This window comes from Helianthus annuus, chromosome 12, assembly GCF_002127325.2.
Source record: "Helianthus annuus cultivar XRQ/B chromosome 12, HanXRQr2.0-SUNRISE, whole genome shotgun sequence".
In the NCBI taxonomy this organism is placed as follows: Eukaryota; Viridiplantae; Streptophyta; class Magnoliopsida; order Asterales; family Asteraceae; genus Helianthus; species Helianthus annuus.
The window spans coordinates 10,941,714-10,953,497 of NC_035444.2; the positions used below are offsets into that span (position 1 = coordinate 10,941,714).

Consider the following 11,784-nt stretch of genomic DNA (forward strand, 5'->3'; position numbering starts at 1 on the left):
AAGATCTGAATTAACATAATTACCATTATAACACTCATTTACACCGCTTGTACTTGCATTTCGATTTGGATTTCGATTTGCAGGTTCGGGATTTAAAACATCCTCAATCGAAACTCTCTGATACGCAGATAATTGAACATGATCACCAATCGATCGAGCTTCTTCAAAATCAACATCAGTGTTTCGTCCGGTGCTGCTCTGTGGATCCATAAAAAAAACAACTGAATCAAAACCTAACGCAGAAGAACGAAACTGCAATTTGAGAATTATGAAAAATTTGAAACTGATTCAAATAATAATTACCGGGATATTAGTATAACGAACTTCTCGTTGATTGAATGAAGAGACGAATTTGCCCTCAGATTGAATTAACTGTCTGATTTAACCTTCTCAGGGAAAAACTAATCAGGACACGTGTACGGCCAATAAAGTCGCGTATGTAATGTACGATTAGAGGATTTGTATTCTACACTTTGCCTATATATATATATATATATATATATATATATATTATGTATTATTGGATTTTATTACCCTTAACTATTAGGTATTGACCGTTGTCACTCCCAACTATCACTTCGGCTCCCACCACTCCCACTTTAACACTTTGTGTGTTCTGTCACTCAAGTTGAGTGGTTTTTGGTTCCCTTTTTGTCTTTTAGGAGCAGATGAACCTTTAGTAACTAGTAATCACAAAATTTTAACCTAATATCACCAATAACACTAGTCAAACACTAAAGAATATTCATCTACGGGGTGACACAACACACAAGGTGTTAAGTTGGGAGTGGTGGGAGTCAAAGTGTAGTTAGGGGTGACAACAGCCAATACCTAATAGTTGAAGGTGATAAAATGCAATAATCTTTTTTTTATTATCTTAGACCTTAAGATAACTTTTTTCTTTGGTAAAAAAATATATGTGATTTTTTCCATGTCAATGGGTCGATATTTAAAAAGAAACCAATGGTGTCAAAGGTAAAAAGCAATAGTATCGTTTGACGTTACATATGTTACATATGAGATGCGAAATTCACTGGTGTTGTGTGAACTCGTTCACCATGACGTGTCCACCACTGGCACAATGAGTGTGTCACAATAAGAATTGTAAATGTCAAGTATTCCGAAGTTAAGATGCGTATATGATTTTAATAACTAATGTAATAAGAGATTTATAGATAAAAATTTGAAAGGTGTGTATATGCATACAGATGTGGGTTCACTAGAGAATGACAAAAAAGTAGGAACCAAGAAATCATAAATTTATATTAAAAAAAAAAACTCATTTTTACACAGCATTTTTATGATCTTTTGCACATAAACAGATACAAAAACGCCGTATTAGAAAACAAATAAAAAAAATAAAAAAATATTTTTCGCATAAATGAGTTTTATGCGTGTAAAATCCATCGTTCCCCCCGATTCCCTATTTTTTGTGGCTCCCCAACAAACCTCGGCAAGCCAAAAAGCTCCGAAGGAAATATGTGCCTATAGTAAAGGTTAAATGGGACGCTCGTAGGGGTCCCGAGTATACGTAGGAAGTCGAATCCACTATGAAGCAGAAGTACCCTCACTTGTTCCAGTAAATCTCGGGGTCGAGATTTCTTTAAAGGGGGTGAGGATGTAACACCACGTAAAAACGTGTCCCATTATACATAGACACGTGTCCTAAACTCTGATTATGCGAAAGATTGAGTTTAAGGGACTAAAAGTGACAAACTGTGAAACTATGCTTTCGAAAGGACTAAAAGTGTCAATATGGAAAACTTGGGCCTCTAAATGACCACGTGTGAAGATAATATTCTTAGATGGATGATTGATTGGGTTTTCGAAGCCGTTTGTGAAAATAATCGGAAGATTATAGAATTCAAGGGCTAAAAGTGTCAATATGTCAATTCTGGCCTCTGAGTGGCCTTTTAATGAAACCGAGGTTTCGTAATATTCAAATATACTCCCGAGAATATGTGATAAAAATTTTATGTGATTCCGAGATCGTTAAGTGTGTTTTCTAAACTTTGGGCTAAAAGCGTCAACTTGATGAAGCTTGCATTATTAAAGGATTTTAACGAACCGGAACCTAACGAGGTTTGTTTATCCATCCTTGGACTCCAAGAAATTAAATGCAAGGGCCTTGAATGCCAAAAATAAAGTTAAATAGGGTTTAAAACTTTCAGGGACTGAAACTGCCAGCTTTGAAACCTGTTTTACCAGTTTGCCCGGTTCATGCGGCCCGCGTAAGGCCCCCCTTAAATCTAATGCGGGCCGCGTCAGACTATCAGATGCATAAAATTCATGCCAGGTGCGGGTTTGGCATGTTCCACCGCCTTAACCTAGTTCCTATCGACCTAGGGAGCTGTAAGTCGGTTTATTTTAGTAGCTTGGACACCTGGGATGATCTCTTAGCATCCTAAAACACCTGGAAGCAATCAAGACCCATAGAAATCACTATATAAGTGCACCTCCTCTTGTGTTCTTGACTCACATTTGCAACAATTGTTATTCCACTCATCTCTGGAGCTTGCTAAGGACTTGGAGAAGAATTGAAAAGTAGAAAAGATTGCTAGGACCATTAGTAAGCTTCTAATTACTCCTTTAAGTTGTTTAATTAGTTTAATTACTTAAAAGTCAAACTTAGTGTATAATTAGTTTGACTTTCGTTTTAATTACATGTGCCTTAACCACTGATCAAATTGAAAGTGGTTATGAAACCACATTAGTATAGGTGATTAACCCCTGAAAGGGTGTCTCCTAATTATCTCGTTTGACCAGTTAATTGTCGGGTCAAAGTAGTTTGACAAAAAGTCAAACTGGACTGAAATTTCAAATTTAATTAAAATTAATAAACCAAGGGTTCTAAATTATATTATAACATTCTATTGACTTGGTAATATATAAACATGTTTTATCAGTCTTAATCCGACAATTAATGGTCTAAGATCGGTTTATAACCGAAAGTCATAAAAGCTTGACTTTTGCTATGACTTTCAGTTCTGACCCGTTCAAGCTTAATTCTTCCATGTTTTAAGCTTCCATTAGGACCACATTACATTGTAGTATAACCCTCTGGAGTTATATTGCATGGCGCCTAATCGTTTGTTATATATGCTCTTCATCGTAATTATGCTCAATAGTGCCTAAAACGCCCTTTTTACATAAAACCAAGATTTTTAGCAATGTGAATTGACTAAAACCTTTGCTACTGATATTTAGGCATGTCCCGAAAATTTGACATCAGTTTGAGGTCTAGACTAGGAGTTATGCTCAATAGCGTAATTAAGTGACTTCTCAGTAATTAAAAGGCGTAATTAACATAAGACCTATCCAAACCCGATTTTTGACACCAAACTTGTTACCTACTGATGTTAAATAATATTTTGGGATTTTTAAAGATTTTTATTTATTTTTAGGCTGAGCATAACATAGGATTATAACCAAATTTCGGTTATGGTCGGTTTTACCCTTTTCTTACATAAAATGAGTTTTACATGTCATTTTAGTACCAAACTTTTTGCTACTGATTTTATTTGACAAATATAATATTTTGAACCTTATAAACTGACCAAAATCTCAGAATTCCTATTTTTACAATAATAGCCCTTTAAATCGCATTTTAAGCATTTTAAACACCTAGTATGGGTCAAAACTATATTTATCATATAAAACTCATAACCTACTGATGTTTTAAGCTATTTTACATAATAATACAGTAAACTAAAGTGTTAAAAAACTCAGAAGTCTATTTTAACCTTTTAAAGTCTATGTAAAATTACCAAAATGCCCTTATGGGACTTATTTTGGTTTAAATTGCTTTTTGGGCATAAATGTTAATATATTGCTGATATATTAATATACTTTGAGCATAATTATAATTAAGACCTGTATATAATTCATTTGGTTACCCGTTACGCATTTATGCGTTCGGATCGGTTACGTGACTAGTTTACGTAAAATAGCCGAAACAGGCTAAACCTTATCATTTAATCCACATTTTCCAGAATGTATTTAGTTTACCCATATTATACAAGTATCCAAGCTTGTCGGGTCTAAATCACATTCTATCCCGGTCTCCGCTTAATCTAGCGTTTAGAACCGTAAGGTTTCCTTCTAGCTAGCCGGTCTAAGTCCTCGACTATATGACGACCCGTTAGCATCCTAATAGATAAATTAAACCTTCTATACAGATTTATAGCTTCCGGTAAAAAGTGCCTTTTCAAGAAACTTAGGAATTTACTGCTACATCAGGTAAATACTTTTAACTTATTTTCCCTATACGGGCTTGGGATACGGTATATTAATACCGCTTGGTCGGGTATGGGATTATTTTGTCAGATTGTGATTTAATAAATCCGCATAACCCGTTTTAATCTGTATTATTTGATAACGTAAACATTTGGGGGTTAACGCCCGTGTCCTGGATATCCTCGGCTCATTTAAGTTATTAATGGCCACGACCTATGCACGGGGTGCAGGCATGCACCTGACAGATGCAAATGCTAACTATTAAATTACCCACAAGTTGGGGATAACTCCTCTGTGGGTTCTATAAGTGGTGAGTTAGTTAATCATGTCCGGCTTCCAAATCGGCCCCACTTGTATGACAAATATGTAAAGCTGTATACAAGATCTTAATAAAGATCGTCCCAAGTTATAAATGATTTGTGCATTGAGCACCTAAACCAATTTTCTTAAACATTTCCAAAATGAGTCAGTTAAATTGTATTTACCAGTGTATACTGACGTATTTTCCTAAAGATTGATTGACAGGTACTTCTCGAAATAGGCTGGAGCTATAGGGTGTCATAGAGGATCTTGCAAATCCATTAGATACCCGGAGTCTGTAGTTTTTGTTTTCCTTTGTACATTATGATCTGCCTGTGGATCTTATTACATTCCCGTCTGTACTATTCATATACTCGAACATACAGACAGTATGGTTTGTAATAGTTAATTACCCAGCCTTCCGCTGTGCTATATTATTGTGTGTATTGACAATGATGATATCAACTACGTCACGATACTCCCCACCGGGCCCACCGGTAATACGTGGAATATTGGGGTGTGACAGGTTGGTATCAGAGCCAACATTGAGTGAATTAAACACTAACCTTTTATGTTTAATCTCAATGACACAATAAGCACATTCCTTAGACTCTCGAGTCTAGGCAAATGACCTAGGATGCATCTTTTACTTTTCTTTGCTATTTTTATGTTTTGTTTTATTTTTGTTTTCATGTTTAAACAGGAATCATCATTATGCTTCCAAGAATGCGAGGACGTGGCAAGGGTCCCATGCGTGGAGGACCATCGTCAGCAGGACCATCCCATAGGCGCACTCCATCGGCGTCTTTCTCCACTTCTGATTCTCGTGACTTGTGGGGTCAACCATTCGAGCCATCAAGGCATTCTGCCTCGCTAAGCTCATCACCTTCTTTTCACCCGTCCTTTGGACTACTTGCTCCTCATGAACCCCAACAGTCACATCACTCCCAACAATCTCACCACTCTCAAGAATCTTACCATTCTCATCATTCGTTGCAATCCCACTCGTTTCACCATTCCGAATCTCTATACTCTCCAGGACAGTTCAACCCCGCCGATTATGTCAACGACTTTCTTGGCTATAACCCATTGGTCCCTGAGGACCATTTCTCTCAGGAAATGGAAATGGATGATGACCCCGTTCCGGAAATGCAAACAGGAACCCCGGGTCATCCTATCAGCATATCCAGTGGGTCTCCGTTTCAGGGATCACCATACAGTTGGCCTGACTCATTCCAGGAGAGGATGGCTACCTATGACTGGTTCTTTACACCCTCTTACCATGGCTCTCCAGCCCAACCACCTTTGGACGATCCTCAACTTCAAGCTGTCTCACCACCACCACTTCCAATAGAGGAGCCACCGCAGCAGCCACCGCCACCTCCCGAGCCTCCGAGGCGACGGAGGAACGCCCGCATGTCCGTAAGAGGAGGACCCCGTTTCAGTTCTCCTCGTGGTTCGAGTTCCTATCCTCCTATTCCAGAGGACCCCCAGTTGGGTGGACCCTCAAATGCGGCACCGGAGGCTAATCCTCCGCAAGCTTCATATGCACCATCTGTGCCGCCTGTGGGTTTTGATAACCCGATCCCGACGTACCCAGATCCTTCCGGGTACAATCCTTTTGAGAACCCAACAGGATACCCCTCGGATTATGCGTCTCAAGATCCATATCTTACTGCTGCACAATACCATCACCTCTATCCTTCTACTTACCCTTCTATGCATCCTACTGTATACTCGGGTCAGGGTTACCAGTACCCGTCGTACCAGCCGCCTCCTTCCCAGCAACTACAGCAACAGCAACAAACCCAGGAAATCCTGGAAAGGCTAGATAAGGTTGAAAACAAGGCTAAGAAGAATAAGGAAAGGCATAATAGCTTTATGAAAGGCCTTGCGAACCTTATAAAAGGGAAGAAGAAGTAGAGGATTGTTTTGTTTTCTTGATTGTTGTAATTGTGTCCCTGCGTGGACATTTGTTTAAGTTTCATATCAAGTCCCTGCGCGGACTTATTTCCCTTTCTGTTTGCCCCTGCGTGGGTAGTTTGTGTTTGTTTTTCCTAAGTCCCATTGATGGCAATTGTATTTGTTTCATCGTAATGAAGTTTTTAACTTTGGTTTTTAATTGTGTATTTTATTACACCTTATTCTTTTTAATTGTTCTGCCAAAGAAACTCTTAGAGGTATAACCTAGCTAATGTATTAATTGGCTATGATGGTACAACCTTTTTAAGATAATAAATCTTTGTTAACATCTGAAAACATGTTAACATTCCTAACCGTGCGGTACGAGAAACCACACAAGCTTCCAAAAGGTACTTGGGTTTCTCCAAGTCACATAAAGCTAAAATGATCAATGCGAATCATGGCTTGTAAACATTAATATGATGTGTACACCAAGACATTCTTTAAGAATGTATGCCTTTGAGCAAAGGTGTAATAATGACAATGAAGGTTTAATATTAAACTTCTTGTCAATAAGGCGATGAACTTCGTTCGACCCTTAAAAGATCATTGATCCAAGTGATTGGTGGTCAGATCTTAAAGTGATCCGTGACAAGTTTTCTAAACTAGTTAATTGTCCTTCGAGGCGAGCTTAATAAAATGTCTTTCACGACATTTGCAGTTGTGGAAATCCTATCTTCCCCTGCTTAATAGATGTGTACTATTTGATTTTAATTATTATCTAAGAGGCCTAAATGGTTTAAATAAAACCATGACCATTTGATCATCAATGCGATGAAACTTTATATATATAATTTAAATATTATTATTGTTTGTTATAGTATTCAGAAATGGCTGGCTCTGATGAAGCAAACAGTCATCCTATAGAAGGCAATACCAAGATTAATATTACTGGTGCCGAACTTCAAGCGATGATCACCGCAACAGTTTCTCAAGCGGTAGACGCAAAGTTTAAGGAACCGAGTGTTGTTCGGTCTCAAACTCACTCAAAAACCCATACTCAATCTCACACTCATAAGAAAAGTGAGTCAGTGCATTCATCTAACCAGGGTAGTATACCTAAAAGGCAGGTAGATCTTGAGCCAACCCCTAGGTACACTAAGGGTTGTACCTACAAGTATTTTGTTTCCTGTAAGCCGAGAGACTTTACAGGAGAAAAAGGGGCGATAGACTGCATGAAGTGGTTAGATGAGATGGAAACTGTGATAGATATTAGTGGTTGTGCTAAGGAAGATGTGGTTATGTTCGTCTCTCAATATTTTAAGGGCGATGCCCTTACATGGTGGAAAGCGCTTGTTCAATCCACTGGGAAAGTGCATTTGTATAATCTCTCGTGGGAGAGGTTTGTCGATCTGGTTAAGGACTCTTATTGTCCTCAACATGAAGTGGAGCGTGTAGAGACTGATTTTCTCAACCTTGTGATGAAGGATCTAGACTGTAGATCCTATGTTACTAGTTTTAACTCCATGTCGAGGCTGGTGTCGTATCTGGTCACACCTGAGCCCAAGCGCATTGCGCGTTTTATCAGTGGTTTAGCCCCTGAAGTTAAGGGGAATGTTAAGGCTTCAAAGCCTACCACCTATAGATCCGCTGTGGATCTATCACTATCCCTCACTTTGGATATTGTGAGGAGCAGGGCGAAGAAACATTCTGAAGAGGGGAAAAGGAAGAGAGAGGATGACCAGTCCTCACAGTCGAACAAGAATGGAAAGGGGGAACTCTGGTTCCAAGAAAGGGCAAGCTGGTGATAAGCCCAAATGCAAAGTATGTCACAAAAGGCACTTCGGAAAGTGCAATTGGGATCCACAGGCCAAACCTTGTGGGATCTGTAAGAAAATGGGGCATAAATCTGTGGAGTGCCGGAACATCAAGGATGCAACCTGTTATGGTTGCAACAAAAAAGGGCACATTAAGACCAACTGCCCCAAGAATACAAAGAAGCCTGAGGAGGCTAAAAAGAACAATGCCAGAGTATTCCAGATGCAGGCTAGGGAAGCGGTGAATGATGATAAAGTCATAACAGGTACCTTCCTCATCAATAATATTTATGCTAGAGTCTTGTTTGATTCCGGTGCTGATAGGTCCTTTGTAGACCATAAGTTCTGTAAGTTGTTGGATTTGCCTATTAAGACTCTAGACATAAAATATAAGGTAGAACTTGCCGATGGTACCTTAGAATCAGTTTCGACTCTTCTGGATGGATGTTCCATACCTATTAAGAATCATTCTATTCCGTTGTCCCTTCTACCAATGAAATTGGCTGATTTTGATATAGTTTTAGGCATGGATTGGTTGTCGCATAACCAAGCCCAAATTGCCTGTGATAAAAAGCTAGTTACTATTAAGACCCCTTCTAACGAGTTAGTCACTATTCAAGGAGATATGCAATATGGATTGCCTAGCAATATGTCCATTCTTAAAGTATATCAGTGCTTGAAAAGTGGGTGTGTCATTTACGTGGCACAAGTGACTGTGAATGATCCAAAGCCGAAAATCGAAGATATTCCAATCATTTCAGAGTATCCAAACGTCTTTCCTGACGAACTACCTGGATTACCTCCTAAGAGGCAAGTAGAGTTTAGGATAGATATCCTTCCAGGATCTGCGCCTATAGCACGTGCTCCGTATCGCCTAGCGCCTACTGAAATGAAAGAGCTCAGAACTCAGTTAGATGATTTGCTAGAAAAAGGTTTCATCCAGCCTAGTTCTTCACCTTGGGGAGCTCCTATTCTGTTTGTGAAAAAGAAAGATGGATCAATGCGTTTATGCATTGATTACCGTGAACTGAATAAGGTAACGATCAAGAATCGTTATCCTTTACCCAGGATCGATGATTTATTTGACCAACTCCAAGGAGCGAGTTATTTTTCAAAAATTGATTTACGATCTGGGTATCATCAACTCAAGGTTCGAACTGAAGATGTCCCAAAAACGGCGTTCAGAACGAGATATGGACACTTCGAGTTCTTAGTGATGCCTTTTGGGCTCACTAACGCACCTGCAGCATTCATGGACCTCATGAATAGAGTCCGCAAGTCGTATCTAGATAAGTTTGTCATTGTCTTCATAGACGACATTCTTATCTACTCATGTAACCAAGTGGAGAATGAAAAGCATCTTAAGTGTATATTAGGACTGCTTCGGCAAGAAAAGTTATATGCCAAATTCTCTAAGTGTGAATTTTGGCTTCGTAAGGTCCAGTTCCTTGGACATGTTGTCAGTGAACAAGGTATCCAAGTAGATCCTGCCAAATTAGAAGCTATTATGAATTAGGAAGCACCAAAGACACCTACGGAAATTCGTAGTTTTCTGGGTTTAGCAGGATATTATAGAAGATTCATTGAGAACTTATCAAGAATAGCTACACCATTAACCTCCTTGACCTGTAAGAATGTGAAGTTTATTTGGGGTCCAAAGCAGCAGGAATCTTTTGAGATCCTGAAGCAAAAGTTGAGAAATGCTCCGGTTTTATCTTTACCGGAAGGAACTGAAGAGTTTGTTGTATACTGCGATGCATCACACACCGGCATGGGGTGTGTACTTATGCAGCGAGGCAATGTAATTGCTTATGCATCGCGACAGCTAAAGGTGCACGAAAAGAATTACACCACCCATGATTTGGAATTGGGTGTCGTTGTATTCGCACTAAAGTTGTGGAGACACTATTTGTATGGAACAAAATGTGTAATCTACTCGGACCACAAAAGTCTCCAACATTTGTTTAATAAAAAAGAACTCAATATGAGACAACGTCGTTGGATGGAAACATTAAATGATTATGATTGCGAGATTCGCTACCATCCCGGTAAGGCGAATGTGGTCGCAGATGCTTTAAGCCGAAAAGAAAGAGTTAAGCCGATTAGAATCAATGCAAAGAGCATTGAGTTGAAGAGTAATTTGAATGAAAGACTATTGGCTACACAAAAAGATGCCATGTTGGAAGATAATCTTCCAAACGAAAAGTTAGGTGTAAATGTTGAACAGTTGACACCTGGTAAGGATGGAATTCTAAGAATGAATGGTAGAATTTGGGTTCCTATTCAGGGAGGACTTCGGGATGTAATCCTTCAGGAAGCCCATAATTCTAAGTATTCGGTCCACCCGGGAGGTGACAAGATGTATCAAGATCTAAAGGCAAATTATTGGTGGATAGGTTTAAAGAAATCTATTGCCACCCATGTAGCTAAGTGTCTGACATGTGCTCAGATTAAAGCTGAACATCAAAAGCCATCAGGTCTTCTACAGCAGCCGGAACTTCCCACTTGGAAATGGGAAATGGTAACCATGGATTTTATAACCAAGTTACCCAAAACAAGGCACGGAAATGACACTATATGGTTTATTGTTGATAGATTAACAAAGTCAGCTCATTTCCTGCCCATCAAGGAGACTCATAGCTCCGATAAGTTGGCCCAGTTATATGTCGATAAGATTGTAGCTCTTCATGGTGTACCGGTGGCGATTATCTCGGATAGAGATACTAGATACACCTCGCATTTTTGGAGAAGTTTCCAACAATCATTGGGCACACGTCTAAATTTTAGTACTGCCTACCATCCTCAGACTGATGGTCAGGGTGAGTGTACTATTCAAACCTTAGAAGACATGCTTCGTGCATGTGTTATTGATTTGGGTGGTAGTTGGGACGACCACCTGCCATTGATTGAGTTCTCCTATAACAATAGTTATCATACCAGCATTCAGGCTGCGCCTTTTGAGGCACTGTATGGTAGGAGATGCAGAACACCTGTCTGTTGGGCCGAAGTAGGAAAAGCTCAGATATCAGGACCTGATATAGTCCTGGAGACTACGGAAAAGATTATTCAAATTCGAGATCGCCTAAAAGCTGCCAGGGATAGGCAGAAAAGCTATGCTAATATGAGGAGAAAACCCTTAAAGTTTGAAGTAGGCGATAAAGTTTTATTGAAAGTGTCACCCTTGAAAGGTGTGATGCGTTTTGGTAAAAAGGGAAAGCTGAGCCCTAGATACATCGGACCCTTCGAAATCATCGAATGTGTCGGTAGTGTAGCCTATAAGTTAAGGTTACCAGAGGAGCTGAGCGGAATTCATGATGTGTTCCACGTTTGTAACCTCAAGAAATGTTTAGCCGATGAATCTTTAGCAATGTCTCATAAGGATGTGCAAGTGATAAAAGCTTAAGGTTCATTGAGAAACCTATATCAATTGAGGATCGGCAAGTCAAAAAGCTCCGAAGGAAATATGTGCCTATAGTAAAGGTTAAATGGGACGCTCGTAGGGGTCCCGAGTATACGTAGGAAGTCGAAT

The 11,784-nt window shown here is 39.3% G+C and overlaps 1 protein-coding gene across 1 annotated transcript; it reads left to right on the forward strand.

Moving 5' to 3' along the window:
- Window positions 1-5,262: 5,262 nt before the first annotated feature.
- On the forward strand, window positions 5,263-6,459 carry LOC110892418 (extensin-like). The gene has a single exon (XM_022139584.1). The coding sequence runs from the start codon at window positions 5,263-5,265 to the stop codon at window positions 6,457-6,459; it is 1,197 nt and encodes a 398-aa protein (XP_021995276.1).
- Window positions 6,460-11,784: the final 5,325 nt, after the last annotated feature.